The 18,738-nt window shown below is 35.6% G+C and overlaps 1 protein-coding gene across 1 annotated transcript in view; it reads right to left on the bottom strand.

The window, feature by feature from the left end:
• The window catches only part of NETO1 (neuropilin and tolloid like 1), a 72,112-nt gene that overhangs the window by 47,832 nt on the left and 5,542 nt on the right, over nt 1-18,738 (bottom strand). The window contains exons 2-4 of the mRNA XM_019475013.1: nt 15,155-15,208; nt 13,416-13,553; nt 4,391-4,639 (exon numbers count right to left, since the gene is read on the bottom strand). Of these exons, the coding sequence (XP_019330558.1) occupies nt 4,391-4,639; nt 13,416-13,553; nt 15,155-15,208 (441 nt within the window). The remainder of the gene's footprint in view (nt 1-4,390; nt 4,640-13,415; nt 13,554-15,154; nt 15,209-18,738) is intronic.

Genomic DNA, 18,738 nt, shown 5'->3' with positions numbered 1-18,738 from the left:
CTTCAGAAGAGAACAGGAAAATAAATAAACAAATAAATAAAAGCAAGTGAGCAAGCTCCCACAAGTATTCAGCTGTCCCAGATGCTTGGGAAATACCCCTTACTTAAATACACACAAAGCAGGACATGGACATTAGATGGCAAAATGATTTGACAATATCTTATCTAAGTTCTTTAGAACTGTGATTGAATTTAATAAATTCACATTAAATTTTTCATCAGTCCTAAAATATGGAAATTCCCCAAACAGGAAGAATTCGGGTTGGTTTTCTTTTCCTCAAGATAGATGATGTCATTATTCTATTACTCTGACATTCTACAGCTACTTGTACCACTGCAATTAGGATGTAAAAGTACCATTATTCTGATTAGACGGTGTTTTACGCTCCACTTTTCAGGACATAAGAGTATAAAGCTTTTTTTTTTTCCCCATTATCAGGCATTTGAACAGAAAACATTACTGACTGACCTTTATATTAATGAGGCTAAATAAAAACACAGATGGCTTCTACTAAGTGAAGGAACTGAAAGCAATGATGTGCTATCTTAAGCCACTGTCCTGCAAAATCAGGGACCAGGATAAACAGAAATCTGATTATTCTAGCTGAGTAAGAAAGCTCAAATAAACATATCCTCTCTGTGTCTGAATCCTTGTCTACACTAAAAAATTGACTCATTTTAAAGAATGGCATAAAGAATAAGTCCCCTTGAAGTAATACTTGATATTTTCTACACAAAATAGTTATTCAACACAATTTCAGAAAACTTTTTAGGAAAAAAATAGGGTTACAGATTGAGTCCAAGGACCCAGAGATGTGAAATGAAATTTCAGGCGTAGGCCTTTCAATGACCCAAAGAATGACAAAACAAAAGCAAGAAAGAATTGTCACGTGACTTGTGTCATGTGTCTTTCCCTAGCCAATCATATTTGCATTCAAAATGAACCAGAGCAACCTGAAAATATTGTAGTTTGAAATGTTATTTCTTTTATACATGAGATTTAAAAAAAATACCAACAAAATATTTGTATATATTTATGAAGGTTTCATAGGTTCAGATAGTTCCATTTATAAATGATCACAGTTAATATCAGCATTTAACAAAAAATAAAATTAAAATAGTACATAAAGAGTAAATATGTTTTGTTTTGCTTATAAGCTCTCATATATACAAAATGGTTGAAAATTTACTTTACAACCAAATCGCATTTGGTTATTACCAGTATTCAGCTGTAATAACATAAAAGAAAAAGACAACTTCTTCGCTTAGCCCAGAGTTTTGACATTTAAAATAGTCAATATTTGTACCATACACACAACTTCATTCAACCACATCTTTCTTAACCTTATAATTTATAAAATCACAAAAATTAAAGCATAAATTATGCTCTTAATAAGGAACTTTTTTGCAAAATTTTCAGTAGTTTTACCACTTACTAAGTGTGTTTGTGCTGGTTTTGTGTGTAGTTCTGGATTTGTCATTAAAATTGTTTCTTCTGCTAGATCTCACCTTTTAGAGTGCTTAAAAGTGCTCTGAAAAAAAATCTATTTAAATGGAACAGAATTTATGGCAAGCGAATTATGTTTGTTTCAAGACGCCTGAAACCCCAGCCTGTTGAGAGACTGTTGAAACTCCACTGGACTTTTGTATCGGTGGATGGAGTTCCAACCATTTCAATACCAAGGAGTCAAAGAACTTATTAAACAGAAAAGTTCTAGTAATTGCAAAATATTAGTCTATTCCTTAGGATTGTTCTATATAATTTCTTTTTTTAGGACTTAGTCCAAACTAGATTTAAGATGCCTCAGGTGACAGGGCTCTTTCCATTTGCACAGACTAATAGAACTTCATTGGAACATTTTTCCTGATACCCAAATTGATCTTTTTTTTAACTTCCTCCAGTTAGCTGGTTTTGGACACCCTGGAGACATAGTAAATAATTTCTTTCCCTGCTTCTCCAGGTACCATTCAAATAATAATAAATGGTTTCACCTTCAATTTAGTCAAATTTACTTAAGTAATTTTTTTTTAAATTTTGCCACACATCCACACATTCAACATGACATTTCTTGTCTTTATCAACAAACCAGAACCTCCATCAAGATATCGAATGCAAAAGTGGCAGCTGAGGAACATTTCAGGGGTCGGTGGGGACCACACAGGTGGGGAGCATCAAAGATTGCTGGTACTAAAGAAATAGCTCTGTTGCACGTGTCACTAGGATGTAAAAAGCCTCCTATGCAGGCTGCAGTTAGGCAGGGTGTGTTGCTTGTACCCAGTGAGACAGATGCAACAAACTACATCTCCCCTGAGTGTTCAGCTGCTCTAGACACCAAAATTTCCAAATGAGTCTTTGCTTTGGATCATTGTCTTGATGTTCTTGACATTCTTTAAAGAGAGGTTAGCTGAAAATTTTCTTCTGATCTCTGTTCATAACTTAATTTCGTAAGTTGTCACTACCCAAGATGGATCTAGATGGTTTAGGTGATAATTTCTGGAGGTAATTCCTCTCTATGCTACTCTTTTATACACTCTTGAAAGCCATCACTCTTTTTGATGAGTTGACAGTGACCCCTTCCACTGGACACATTTGGACAACAGATCTCAAAATGTCAAGTCTTATGCACGCCTACATAATAAAGGACTGGTCAAGTAATCATGCAGAATGAGAATTGCTTCCTGTTACTGGTGATCAAGGAGGCAGCAGTGCTGTTTTGAACTTGTCAGATTAATCATATTCTCATTTTGGCCAATATTCCTAAAACCCTCTATCATTTGCAGAGCTTCCTACCGAAATCTATGGAGGAAAAAAAAAAAAGAAAAAAAGGAAGAAAAAAGAAAAAAGACATAGCTATTCCATCTGAAGTCTAGAATAATTTATGCTGCTATAGCAATTTACCAGCATTGATCTCTGTGTAGAAACCCACCTTACATCAGTAGAAAAGGAATGAGGATAAAACATGGTCCATGAAATTGTTTTTCAGTTGAGAGTTTTTTAGAGAGAATAAGCTGCAGATTGTGCTATGAACATCTTTTCAACCATAATACATAACCTTTTGAAACAAGAAGGACATGAAATCTAAAGCAAAGAACTTTTGGCAGAGGTGAGGAGCAAAATGGCAAAAGCCCACAGAGCCATGGTAAATGAGATAAAAATTTAACTCACTTTTCAGACACAAGTATGTGTGGATATAGTAAAATTTCATCCATTGTCTTTGCATTACATAGATACATGTATCTGGCTGTCAGGTTATTTGCTACAGAAATTCTGTGTTCTGTTGCTGTTTGAACCTTCCAAATATATTTACCCTCTGGAAGACAGTATCTTTGACTTAAAAGAAAATTAAAATATGCTGGGTAGTTTTATAACTATTTTCCTTGCATTAAGGAAAGAAAACCACATAGAGGAACATTCAAGTAGTCCTGCTATCTTCTATGATGCTACTGGAATAATTAAGCAAGCAGAATTTGGGGCCTGTTAATTTTAGCAGATATTCTAAAGAATATTGTTCCACCTAATACAACAATTTAGCTGAAACAATAGTGACATAATTGACAAAATTACATAATAATTACAGTGCTTTAGAGCGAGCTATATTAAGGTATGACTCATCACTCAATACATAAGAAGGTACAGAACTACGTCAAATCCAGCAGTGCAGTGCAGTATAGTGTAGCCGCAGCCAAAAATGAAATTTAAAATCAGCAATCTTTTGTTAATAAATGGGGGGAGGAGAGGAATTAATGAAAAGTATGACTATGAATTTTGTTTTACTTTAATAAATTAAATTTTAAAAGTGACAATGAAAAATTGTACAATTACAATTAAGATTTACATCTTTTTTACAAAAATATGTAATACATTTTACTACTTGAACCTCATGCTTCCTCTGGCAATACTTGTAAGAGTTTGCTTTATTGAAAATGGAGAACTATTCCATTCCTCAGTTGGGGAAATGATTGGTGAAGTGGAAAAGCAATGATGACATTTTCAGAGATCATTACTTTTTTTTTTTATTAGAATACTTTATCAATGATCATTTTGAAAGAATGCACAGTGTAACAATCAAGCATAAAACACATAACTTCCCATGAAACATTTTAAATTATTTTCTATAATAGAATTTGATTGAAAACAATTATTTTAAAAACTGCAGAGGCTGAATACATGCATCTTGGACAAACCTGTACCGAAAATTTCTTCCTTGAATAAGCCTTACTTATTATGCAAAAGATATGTATATACCTTCTATCATTTTCCTATCTGTTAATACTTTCCTTGATAATAAAAATAGTTCCAGTTAAAGATATTATTCAACAGCACAATTATACATCATTAGCAAGGTTACTATGCTAAGTTCTTTTATCAAAGTGTGATGGTTTGTACTCACCAGGTGTAAAATTATACCGAGCAGAAAACCCGATAGATTCCAGCTCACCATCAGCAAAAAATTTAATCCATAGGAATCTGCCACTGGATTTTATCATGGGTGGATTTTGCTGTCCACAGAAACGTCCAATGATTGGGGAAAAGCCAAAAGGTCCATCTCGTACTTCAATATGGTCAAATTTACACTCCCAAGAAGGCTCTATGGAATATTTTTCATCAAAGTGTAGTTCAATGCATTGTCTAGGGGCAGCTAGAGATGAAAAGAAAATTATCTTATTATTTTCTAAACCAAAACCCTTCAAACTTAAATGAAAATCAACTATATATATTTTGTATGCATCTTAAAAAAAGGTCCATCTCGTACTTCAATATGGTCAAATTTACACTCCCAAGAAGGCTCTATGGAATATTTTTCATCAAAGTGTAGTTCAATGCATTGTCTAGGGGCAGCTAGAGATGAAAAGAAAATTATCTTATTATTTTCTAAACCAAAACCCTTCAAACTTAAATGAAAATCAACTATATATATGTTGTATGCATCTTAATATTTTGCTTAAAAACTTGTTTGAAAATTAGTACATCTATATTTTTATAGATTTTACACCATCAGCTTACTTGTCTATTCTTTTCCTTTAAAAAAGTGCTCATGACAGCAGTTTTTAGCAAAACTAAGATAGCTATGATGTAAAGCAAAATACAGTTTAGGAACAATTGGTTCAAACACAAAATCTTTCTAAGAAACTTATGCATCTGGAAAACCAGCGTTTTCTTATATTTGGGGGGAAGAAATGTTAATCAGAATACTTTTTTATCTAGTGCTCACAAAGGTGAAGAAAAAACTGATCAGAACTGTGCTATAGTAAGAAGGACAAATTCTGTTCCTATATGTATTGCAGTCAATGACAAGCTTGAGTGTAATTGCTTATACTCAGAATTACTTATCATTTGAAACATAAAGACAAGTGTAGTGAATTCTCACTTAAGAAACTAGATAAGGATGAAGCAAAATTAACATCTAACTAAAGAGCAAACAATATTCTACTGAAAACCTTGAAGAAACTTTATAGTGGTCACTTAATTAAAGATAAAAAACATCTTTATTCATAGATACTAAGGCTAGTGGCAGTCAGAATGATCTCTAAAACAAATATTCCCTGGCATCTCCTGTATAAAGCAAAATAGTTACTGGTTGAACTACAGTCTTTTCTTAAAAAGAGAAAAAAAAAATCATGGTTTTGTCTACAAATTTTAACATGTAGCATCCCTGGGGTACACTGTTCCTACATTTAATCCTGTCCATAGCAAAAAAAGTATGCCTTCAGTGTCTAGATCATGGTGCAATATAGCCTTTTGCTCACAAAGCCTTCTGCTAAGGCAAGGGTTGTTTGTGTCACTGCCTGCTGTGCCTCTCATGGGATCATGTCCTACAATTTACACGTCTTAGAAGAGGTTGAAATTGTGATGAGCTTTGCCTGAGTTACCATTCTTTTCACATGAAAACATGCAAGATCAAACTCCAAGCTGAGTGCATAAGCTTAACATGGAAACTGCTGCCACTCCAGCAGTCGGTATCCTTCCATTTCTTTCCTCGGGAATAATAGGAAAACTATCAGTGTGACCAGAACCTGCATCTTGTATGTATTTTGAAGTGTTTTCAATTGAAACTTTTGGGATGAGCTCATTACTCACACAAGAAGGGAGACTATTTAAGATGAACTAAGTAAGAAGACATTAGGTAAATCTTGTAATCTTTACATAAGAACACACAGTCAGATCCCATTTACAACTATTTCATGTAAATAAATACAGCCTCATTTTATAAGAGGCACTAAAGAAGCAAGTTAATAAAACATGTTATTTGAGAAGATTATTTTAATAGCTTTACTTTCAATGTTAATATAATTGGGTGATTGATATTTACTGAAATATTTAATTTAACATAAGAAAGAAACCTTATCAACTGTTCTCAATTTGAAGGAATTCACATTTAGGGAAGTACTTACTATTGGCTTGTTGTTATTTATAACAATTTACAGGAAATTTGTGATCTTTGTGGCCAGGCAAATTCAATAGCAAAATCAAAACCTAAAACTTTACATTTAATTGCACCAAATTCACAGTCCATGGAAATGAAACTACTTTGAAAGTATGAAAAAACCTTACAAAATTAAAATCAGATAATAAAGCTTGTAAAGATCTTATTAATGCTACTGTTGGTGAGGTATGAAGACCAAAGTAGATCTTTTAGGTTATAGTAAAAGCCTGAATAATAGGAAGACATACATCGATTAATTTTATTCAGATGTTTCTACCCTTGACTTCACATATTTATAACAAATATTGATTGAAACTTAACTAAGAAATACTAGGGCAGAAGAGAGCAATCAGCACCTTTCAATTTGGGATCATATTTTGTATGCTCTTATTCCATTTAAGGAGATTTGTTGAGAACTACTCATCATTCACCTAGGGACTGCAGAGTCAGGTATCAGAAACTCCATTCTGACAACACTTTAGGTAATCTTAAGAATGCTCATTAAAGCTTGAAAATCTTATATAGTCACTATTCATATATGTATTTGAAACAATATGCTATTAACCTACCTAAAGCTTTATTGTAATGTTTTAATGTTGTAAACTAGATATGAAGATAAATTCTGCTAGTATTGTTAGTGTCAGACAGCATCATACCACAGTGTATGGCTGCTCTGCAACAGCAACACGGCAACAAAGAGATACCTGCTTCAAAAAAGGCTTACGCCATTAATGTAACACATTTGTCCTTTATAAACTTCCTGTGTTACTCTATTTCATACCAAGAGGAGGCTTACAAGTGCTGGCCCATAGTTAAACCCTTAACAGGTCTTCTCTGAATCCAAGACTCATGTAACGTATGATAAAAATGGGCATGAGGCCCCCTCTAAGTTATATAGCTCAGTTTTTTGGTATGATTTTTGGTGTTGAAAAGGAGCCCTAAAGCCAATTATAGCCTCAATATAATATAAAAGGAGTCTTTGTGGGTAAAGGAGAATCAGGCCTACAGTTACACATGCGATCTATTGACTCAGTGAAAGCACGGCCTGAGAAAAAACTGCACAATTTCCACAACCTCCACATAGCTCTCTGAATCTCACATTACAAACTAGTTTTATGATCAGAATATTACTATAGTTTACTCTTCTCTGCTTTTATTTATTTTTCAACAAAGTCAAGACGAGGCTTTTCCTAGTGAAGCTCAGTTCTTGCTAGAGGATCAGAGAGAATCCCATCAGCTCAAGGAGCACTCAAGAAAGAGTTTCTACTTTCCCCCAAAGCTCCCACGTGTAGAGGCTGCTCCACATAAGAAAGGAGAATTGACTATTCATTAGCACCGTTTCTCCACTGCTAAATAAAACGAGGCTGGGGAACAAGTTTGGGGGCTGGACCACTGACCATTCACACTCCTTAAATGTTGAAATCACCTTCTGGCACCATTTTGGCTGTGACAGTGAGAACTGCCAAAACCCGTTCTTAAGCATGATGTGGTGGTTCGCATCAGTCAAGGACCATTCACCGCAAGCAGTTCGTATCTGTACTCTTGACCGGGAGGGTGAAAGGAGTTATTCTGTACGTGTGTGATTGTGCCTATCAGCCTTAAGGCCAGTGAACATTTCCTGACCTGTTTTAGGTATTAGTATAGGTACTGCCTGTGTCCCAGCCTGCTCTGCAAGCTAGTCCAAACAGGACGAGGTCCTTTCTCCTAACTCTCCCGAGGAATGTAACACTTTGTGTTTCTGTAACTGTGAGGACTGCGGTGATCACAAAAGATCGGGCAAAGGGAGGAAGGGATGCTATACACGCATCCATGCATCTTTTCATCATGTGTTTTTAAATGCACCTCTGTGCCTCATCTTGTACGATATTTAGAGTTAAAGGTTAAATGTTTTGTTTGCAATAACCTACCTAAGAAACAAAATTATTCAAAACTTCCTGGAAATGACCGTAAGGGATGAAAACACACAATTCAAACTCCCAACTTTAACTTCCTTTTTGTGAAAAAGGTATCATTTCAGACTTATACTCTGGCTTTAGCACAGGGTTTCTTTGCCAAATGCAAGCTAGAACAAACAGGTATTGTATAAATACACATCCTGTGCCACAGCTTTTGCAACAAAGTGTGTGCAAATGTGGTCACAGTAAAACTTACAGAAATACAGTGAGAACAAGTCCAGAATAATGACTAATAATAATGTATTATTATTACAAAACCAAAACTAAACAAACAAACAAAAAGCCCAGAATATGCAATTCTTCCAGACTGGATTGGAATCTGGCCATTTAATCAGAAAAGGAGGGATAGAGAGGTCATTTTTGGTATCCTTATTCACAGATAAAGCCCATTCACATCTTCAGAATGCTTTCTGTGGCTACAATATCAGGAAAAGTTGTTGTCAAGTCCAAATGAAATATATGGAAGCGGTCTCATAAAATTATTTTACAATAATCTTCCATATTTAGTTTTCAATTATCTTTCTTCAAAAATGTTTAATACCATGGAAAGACTACTTAATGCTTGCATGTCTTGTCATATTTTTCATCTAATTATCTTACACAAGTGCTGTCTTGAGATTTTACATTCACTGAAAAAAAAGGCATTGGGTTCCAACTTGCGGTAGAAGAACAGTTGCAGCAAAAACACACAATTATGGTTTTAATTCTGATCAGCTTCTAAGTCTGTGTAAGTGACAGCTGAAATTAAGAGAGAAATCTGTTTCAATTTACCAGACTGCATGGAAATGAGACATTGAACTCAACACTTACCCCCACCTATCTGAACTGCTACATGACTAATAGTTTTCAATAATCCTTGGTCTTTCTGGTTGTCTAGCTATTATTTATTATAAGAAATAATATTAATAATATATTAACCTCCTTTTAAAAGAGGATTCTTCTCTTGTTTTGATGAAAACTTTTTGAACACAAAAATCACTGTGAAATACAAAAGGACTTTGAGCAGAGATTTTTCGTACAGGGATACATGATCATTTTCTAACACCTGTGAAATATCTAGGATTAAAAAGTTTAATGGTCTTCAGTGAAAACATCAAGACCTTCAAGAGAGCTAACTCTAAATGTCCACAAACATATAATGTGGAAGATTTATTTCATATCTCTGTAAAGCAATTCTAGTCCATACCTATATTTATAAATAAACATTTAATTATTAAAAACTGAAAAATTGATAAAATCTTACAAGTATTTCACTTACAGGATTTCCAGACAAATTCTTAAGATATATTGTGTAAAGCATGACTATGCCGCTCCCCAAATATTTTTAACACGAACAAAAGCCTTTGCTCCTACAAAATCTCCTGTGCAAATTTCCCTTTGGAGCACACATGCCAAATTTTCTGCAGTCTGGCAAAGGCTAATGCTGCCAGTGCTGCGGTTGTTCTGGGCAGCTGTGAACTTTGCCAGGTTAGAGTCAGGAATATGCGAAACAAGGGTGAAATTGGGCCCAACAGGGAATTTAATGTGTACACTCAGCTATTTCCTACGTTTTCTATATGCCCAATAAGACTGAAAGAAAAAAAAGAACAAATTCTCAATGCATTTTGAAAGGCAGATGGGATTCACCAGAAGCTCCTCTATGGCATTATAATTTTTGTACTGAGTCCATGACTTCTGGATGACCTAAAGGATTTCTTTTAGAAAGGCATCCAGTTTGGACTTAACATTCCTAGTTGTTCCAATAGTTAATTGTATTACTACTAAAATAGAAGAAAAGAAAAAAAAAAAGGAAAAGAAAAAGAAACTTCTAGCTGTTTGATCTGCTTATGCCTTTGACTGCTAGGGTAGAAGCCTCTGCAGTCAGAAATCCTCTTCTCTTTTAGAAACAGTCTATGATCATGGCAGTTTTTGCCATCTCCTTTACTTCACCAAAGTAATTTTGAAATGATAAAAGGCTTGCATACATTTAAAATGAGCTACAATGTGGGGGAAAAAATTGTTTCATAAGATGAAATTCAATTTTATTACAACACACTACATGCTGGAGTCCTCAGTCCAGTCCACTAAAGTCGGTAGGAATTGTGTTTGAGGGAAGCCGTCAGAATTTGCCCTAGATTGTGTTTGATAGCAAAAAATGAAGGAACGAAAGCAGGCAGGTAGGAAGGAACCTGGTGATTGGTATATGTATTTAAACTCACATCATACAGCTGTCAGTATGGTATAGACAGTCCTAGTATGCTGAACTCTCTAAGACATACAAATGGGAGATAGCAATGTGGGAATGCTATTACGGATCATATCGACAGTCCCCCTAGTTTGGTATTTGGTATTCAACAGCAGCCAGAAGCTATTTGAAGCGTATTGGAATCTCAGTAACAAATATAGGAATGAGACGCATATGGACATGTTTCTGTCTTACTCTAAAATTGAATGCATGTTTATGTCCTGGATTAGCAAGGATTATCCACTCCATAGATTGTTATCTGACCTCAGAGATATTGCTATTAGTAAAATAAATAATCCTTTTTTTTTTTTTGCAATCCTTTAACTTCAATACCTTATGCCAATGAGTGCCACAGAATATAAAAGATATGGGGAAAAGTTTTCACGAGCTAGCCTTCTTTATCATTTTCTGCCATTTTTATATGTTGTAAAAAGAATAAATATGGACAAATAATTGACTGTAATTACAAAGTAATCTTTGTTGTCCTCCAGTGTTTCTCCTTTTGCTTTTTTTGAAAACTGCCACTTTTTAAAATATCATTGCTCAGACATCTTACTACATCTCTGTTTATTTTTGTGACATTTTTCAGACATAACTATTCCTGATCTTTTTAGAAGCTAGAAATAGACATGGTAGATCAGAGCTGAAAGTGCTGTGCAAAATGCATGGTTCTCATCAAATTATATACTGATAGAGCTGCTATCATCATAGGTTTTAAAATACCCAATTGCAGTCCAAATTGTTGATTATGGCTGGAGAGGAAGCAGAAAATATCAATGTCATAAGAAATTATCTGCAACATTTTGCCAGATTGATTTTTCCCATAAAATATAACAAGATGTCTGTTGAGTTCAGATTACTCTTTTTACTATACATTGCTCCAAACTTGTCAATGTGGAATTTCATCTTCATGATAGAAGTTGGTTGATTAAATCTTTCCTTCCTAAATTGTTCTTAGACATTTCCAATTTGGCTATTCTAACTTAGGTTATTGCAACAGCGTATTTTGCCACCTTTCAGCTTATTAACTATATTTTTGTAAGTACTTAATTACTATAATAAAGACAAAGGTCTTTACAATAAAGGGTTTTCAGGCACCTTCTTGCTAAGAGGAGGAACACCTTATGGCATGAGACGCTGGGCTAAGGTTTACAAAAATGGTCATTTTTTTTTTTTCCTCACACCTTTTCTCTTTAATGATAAAATATTTCTCTGGGTTTCAGATCCTTGAAGATAAAATAGGCTTCCTTCTTCCCAGCCTCACAGGAAAGTTAGAAAGATAATTTGAGTAAGATATGCAAAAGACCTGAGTCTGGTAACATAATTCTAACAAAAAGTATAACGCTAGGTAGTACGTATTGAATCTATACATTTATCTTTTTTTAAAATTCTATTTTTATTTTAAATCAATTACTAAACTATGAAAGAACTTAAATGTTTACCATACATCTGTTTAAATTTCAGATTCAAGTGGGAAGACTGGACAAGCATAAATTTTCTTTAAAGGGCTTGTTTGACTCCATGATTTATAATCACCTCTATACTTCTGACTTCAGTCAGGTTACCTAGACTAAAGTGGAATTCAGAGATCTCAGTCATTTTGCTGTGATTTTTTTTCCTAAACAATACATACGACATTTACTATCCATCATTTCCCTGGAAGGTTTTTATGAAATATATTTATTTTAGTAACTCAGCACTAGATTTGGAAAGAAAGACTGGTTTCTAAAAGGGCCTAGCGGGGGTTCTAAAGCGGCTAATTCAGTTTGAATCAGCTATACACCTTTGGAAATCTCTCTTGATACTACCTGCATCTTTAGTAGAATAAATATTTTCGTAATTCCTGCTTCCATCATTTGTAGTTAATAATTCTGCCCAACCAAGCATGGATAGAACAAGCGTCAGTGTTGTATTCTGCATGTTTTCACAACTCATGAATGAATCTTCCTGGTTCCAATGCCTTACCATTCTGTACCTGATTCATCTTTTCTGCTACTAAGCTGTGACAGTATCTAATCTCTGTTACTTTCCACAGATTCATTTTTACAACAATCCCTTCAACATCCATTGTGCTAAGACTGATGAAAAGAAATGGCGTAACTTGCTTGTAATACACCTCTAGCCTTTCTTACATCACCTCCATGCCTGCAACTGTCTACTCTTTAAAAACTGTGTCTTACAGCTGTTTGGTGTTAAAGTTTATTCTTTTCTGGTTTTGTTTTGGTTTTGGATTTTTTCATTTATTTTTGTTTCTTATGAAAAATTGCATGGAAAATAATTTTTACACTCACTATACAGATATTTCTTGTATTACTTTCTTTACTGTACTTCGCTTAGCTATGCTTGTCATCCCTGATTCAGTTATGATAAGTTTAAAATATCTATATGAAATTCAAGAGCATTTTTGTTTCCTGTATTCACTTTTTTTACTCATTTTAAAATATTCTTTATTCTGTCATGTTACAGCATTTTAGGTTCTATTCATTCTCTGAATGTCCTGAAATAAATTATACTGTTTTTATTACTAAGTGACTCATGCATACTTACCACCTGAACTAATTTATGAGTGATGTCAGGAAATAAATCAAGTATTTTCCAGTATTTCTTGGTATGCTATACAAAATTTTTAAATTTTTTACAAAAAAAAAAAAAAAAAGAAAAAGAAAAAGTGCAGAGATAGAGCTTCTTTAAATCTTGTGTCTTGAAAAGATTTATCATGATACAGGCTTTACCAACTCTTCACATATAATAAAATAAAACACTTTTTTTTATACAATTGATGATAGGAAATAAAGATTCTTCAGCTGGTCACCTTCTATAATGTAGACGCATTCCCTGTCAGGAGGATACTTGTTGGGGTAATTGGGAGAAGTGAAGATGCCTCCTTCTGCATATTTTGTCCAAGTTCCACACTGCACTGGTTTCTGTCCTTCGGAAGTAGTTTGCTTTTCTGTGAAACAATCACATTAAGCATTATATAATTAGGTCACAAATTATTATGTCCCTATGACACTTAGAACTCTCTGACAGAATAAAATAGTCCCTTTTGTCAGTGGCCTCAGCTTTTTCCTGTTGAGACTAAGAGTATGATCATTGACCTGGGGGAAAATGAGGCTGTTCTTTAGGGGTACAAACATATAATTCTTAAAACATTTTTTCAACGCAGAGAAGAGGCTTGGATGTCTAGGGGAAGACATATTTATATTGCTTTTTAAATAATAACCTTGTTTGGAAAGCACGTGCTCAAGAAATGGGAAACATGAATTTACCACTCATATATCTCAAAAGGCTCAAGCATGTGCTCTATCAGCAAGCTACGTGCCATGGCATAGGAATACATCAGAGTCACAAAATCAAGAAAAACCCCACAGAATTATGATAGAATATACAAGTTGTTTTAAATTCGCAGCAGCTTGACTCCATATTCACCAGACAGAGATAGACGGGGGAATTCCTGGATTCTGGTTCATAGATTATTTTTATCTTGCTGTTTGCTGTAAAATTAATAAATAGTTCTGAGGCCAGGAATCACAGCCCAGAACTTTCCTCCTCTTAGGTGAATCATCAGAGAGCAGAGTCAGACCTTCCTGTTTGCTTTCTTGCTAGCCCTGAAACTCCTGCACTCCTTTCTGCACATGGGCAGAGAGCCTGGAGACAAAGGTTTGAGTCTGTTTAGGCTGAAGAAGATGAAGGATCACTTCCTGGGCATCATGCTTTAACAAGTGGGCTAAAATAAGATGGATTCTTCAGAGAGAAAAACACTTAGGCTGGAATTACAAGGAAGGATAGTAGGTTCTAGACCTCACACAGGTGTCCAAAGAGGACTCCTGTGTTTTGTTCCGAATGAGGTATCTATACCCAAGGAACATCCCGTCTAACTTGAGCCTCTGATGTGTAAAGCCAAGTTATTTGAGGCTCCCTCTTATGATCAGTGGAGGGAGACAGGCACCTTCCAAGGATGATTTTAACTATCTGAGATCTGCCTTATGCTCTGCAAGCGTTTTTCTTTCTGGTCTGTATCCAAGCTGAGTACAACACGGATCCTAATTTCCTGAGATGAATTCAGGCCCGCAGGGACTGAGCATTCAGACACAAGTAAAGACATACACTGTGCTTAGCAACTCTCCCTGCTTGGCTCTCACCACACTTAGCATCCAGGGCTTTTAAGAACCTCTTTCTATCCACACCCTGCACAAACACACCCATGATACCAAATTTCAGATTTTGAATTCTACTTCAACAAGCAAAAAGATCTTAAGTGCAGATAGGTCAGTGCCCAAACTGGACTTCCCAATTTGAAAGAGGGGGCACTTCACAGTCTTTAGTTAGAGTCAGGCTGAGTCTAGCTGTAGATCAGGTCACTAACTTGTTAAAAAAAGTACCGCTGGATTTTTGTGTGTGTACAGGAGCACAAATACTCAAAACAAATGAACAAAGGAGAGACAGTGGAAGTAGGTGAACTACTAAAAATTTCAAGAACTAAACTAACAACTCAGATCCATACTTTGGACTCTAATATAACATCTGACAAAAAGTCTGAAGTTTACATACCTGTTCCTTTTTTGGTTGCCCCAGACAAATGTAGGATGATTAGACTTGCTACAACTGAAAGAGAAATATGCATTAGATATCACAGTGTGATAGTGCCTGCAATCAAATCAATTGTAAACATCTATCTTAGAAGAATACAAATTAAATAGAATTACTGTAAAAAAAAAGTTTCATGTTTACTTGCATTTTTAAATAGCAGATTTGGTATAAACAAGTTTCTTTGTGATGTGTCCTTGTAAGTATTTATCTTTGTAAATGTATCCAAATAAAGAGGAGATCTTTTGGATTTAAAACAAAATCCCCAGGCACTGATGTTTCCCTCCTATTTCTTTTTCTTCTTTTTTTAATGTTAGAGAAAAACATTTTACCAATATTTATTTATATAATCATAGCTTGGGCCAATAATAGAAAAGCGGCTGCTTTTAACAGAGGGAGACAAAGGCCTGCTAAGTTTCAGTGCCACTGGACTCACTAACGTCTCTTGCTATGGCATAATAAAATTTGAAAATGAGTACTGGGAGTAGGAAAGAAGTGAGGGGTTGGGTTCTTCACATCCATCAAAGCATTTGCAAATCCCTAGTGAAGTAAATTATTGTGTGTGTTTAACAGTCTCATTAATCTAGTTTGTTTGACTTGTCAAGAGGGTGTTGCTTTGTGCTGCAGTGAATCTGCAGCCCATTTCAGAAATAGAAGTCTCCTCTCTCCAACCATGATAGGACAGCTATGCCTCTTGGGAACAAATGTGACCTTTCTGAGGTGGACTTCAACCTGGAGATAATTTCTGAGTTTCTGGGAGTTTCCGAATATAATATTTTAACTACAAAAGGCTAAGAGGCAAACACTTAGGCCAGTCATAATGAGACTGCTTTGGAAGATCAAAGTGACTAGCTAGCTACCTGATGAAGAAATCATGCACTGAAAATAGCATTTTCTGGTCATCACCCATATCTTCTTTGTCTGTCGGAGAAAGTGGGATAACAAGAGCATAAGAGAACAGATCCATCAGTTCTTGGAGTGCTCGCGGTTTTGACCCCAGCTAGTTTGGCGTTAAGCCCAGACAGAGTGCCCAGACTGCACTGAAGTTAAAGTGGAGATGAAGTTGCATGTTTATTCTGAGTATTTTGGATCGATCAGCTGCCATTCGTATTGTTGACTATGATGAGGAATTGATGGACCTGTGGTCTTTAACAAATGTAATTGAATGGCATACTTTCCTCCTCTTCTTATCCCCAAGAGACACCAAAAGTCATCATGGGCTAGTAACTAGCTACCAAAACGATCCTTTCAAAGATGGTGTTTTCATCATTTTCAGCTTTTATACTGCAAATAGTCTGCAATTTTTAGCCCAAAGAAAGTCAGTCTCCATATTTCCAGTATTCTGATGGCATTGAGATCTCTATTTCTATGCCTTTGACGCTTCCAGTGTGGCAGAGGGTTTGAGGCACAGGTGATGGCTACCTTATTAAGCAGGGAAAGGCTGAAGTTCTGGGAAAATGAAAGCTTGGCAGCATATTCACTGTTTCTTGGTCAGGCTCACAGTCCCTGTTTCTTTCTGAATCCCTCAGCTAACAGAGACGGATGTTGGCAGAGCTGGTAGTTAAAAACTCTTCTGTGTCATGGGCATTCAGTGAGAACATTACATCTTCTGCTCGGATCTGAATGCTAACCAAACATTCCTGCCCTTACTCTCCTCAGGGATGGATTCTGGAAATACATGTTAGCTGGGACTCTGCCCGCTGGCTGTGTCAGAATCTGAAGGCAATGCAGGATTCGCCCATTTACTAAGTTGCTCATTTCCTTTAGCTGTGTTTCATGCAGTGAACATACTGCATCTATGCCTGTAACCCTCACCAGTCAAAACCTAATTTCTCAATAGTGTGAGGTGGATTGGTGTTAGAATATGGAGCCAGCTGCCGGCGTTCTTTCTGCCCACAAATTTATGGAAGCTAGAATAGGATGCACAACAGCCAAAGCCCATGTGAGAAATGTTTCTTCTTAGGCAATTAATAACAAGTCATATCTGATTCTTACAGGTTCATTTTAAGCACCTTTATCTATTAGCTCTCCCCTCCTTTTCTATATGGAAAAAACTGAAGTTCAGAGAAGTAAAGAGAGTTGGTCCAAGTCATAGAGATTTTACTACCAAGATGACAGAAAAAACACAGGTCTTTTCAATTCCAGCTGTAACCGCTAGAAAGGATGCTTCCAAGTCACAGACCTATGTTATTCCAAAGCAGGGAGCTATACTTACATATCATCATGTCAGTATTGATTATTAATAAGGAGTCAAAATAATCTTGATAATAAAATGTAATAGACAAGAAGAGACTAAGAGACTAAGTTTTTTCTGGGCATATCATATCTAACATTTGGATAGATTAAGTGAAATACTTCTCCCATATTTCAAAATAGAAAAAGCCTCTTGATTTAGTGGCATTAACTCCAGCGTCACCAAAATCTGTATATTGCCAGAAAGTAATTAAAATTACGGGCTTTATGGGAAAAGATAACACAATATTTTTTGCCTAAGCAGTCAAGGCAGTTCATTTTACTCTATGACCCCTTGCATTTTTCTTTCTCAAGCCACGGGAAAAGAACAGTGCTTCTCACAGAGAAAACAAACAAACAAACAAACAAACAAACAAACAAACAAACAAACAAACAAACAAACAAACAAACAAACAAACAAACAAACAAACAAACAAACAAACAAACAAACAAACAAACAAACAAACAAACAAACAAACAAACAAACAAACAAACAAACAAACAAACAAACAAACAAACAAACAAACAAACAAACAAACAAACAAACAAACAAACAAACAAACAAACAAACAAACAAACAAACAAACAAACAAACAAACAAACAAACAAACAAACAAACAAACAAACAAACAAACAAACAAACAAACAAACAAACAAACAAACAAACAAACAAACAAACAAACAAACAAACAAACAAACAAACAAACAAACAAACAAACAAACAAACAAACAAACAAAACCACCCCAAAGAGACCAATCATGCAATCTTCACTCATTGAAAACTGTCACTTGGGAAGCTTTGACAGTACAGCAACAATATTGTGATTATCTGGGTATGGGAATTATTTTAAAGAAGTTTCCACCAAATTTCTTGTTGCATTCTCTCTGTCTTCCTCCTCCCCCTTTCCCTCCTAATCACGGGTGTAATTATAATCATGCTTTCTAGTGCCACTCTGATTACGCATCTTTGCATCTTTTTGGATCTGTGCATTTTTCCATTACAAGCTGTACGTTAAGAGATTCCTCTCTTGGCCAGGCAGCTTTTTGGAGGCTGTGATTTGGCATAGACATGGCTTAGCCTAGCGAAGAGTTGTTGGACAAGCAATACCTGGCCTTAGCGCTGCTATTTTACAGGTGTGGGCGCAGAGAGAGGTGCTGTAAAAGAACTGTGGCCAGTCAAGCCCCTTCAGTAGAGTGGGCCCTCTGCAAAACTGAGGCGGGAGAGGGGGTCCCATCTACGCAGCCTGAGGCCCCTGGGGGTCTTCGACGAATAATTGTTACATTTCGGTGCCTCCCTGCTGCTCCTGGAGGATTTC

This window comes from Aptenodytes forsteri, unplaced genomic scaffold (genome assembly GCF_000699145.1).
Source record: "Aptenodytes forsteri isolate BGI_AS27 unplaced genomic scaffold, ASM69914v1 Scaffold45, whole genome shotgun sequence".
Taxonomy (NCBI): domain Eukaryota; kingdom Metazoa; phylum Chordata; class Aves; order Sphenisciformes; family Spheniscidae; genus Aptenodytes; species Aptenodytes forsteri.
This window is presented reverse-complemented; position numbering and strand designations above follow the sequence as displayed.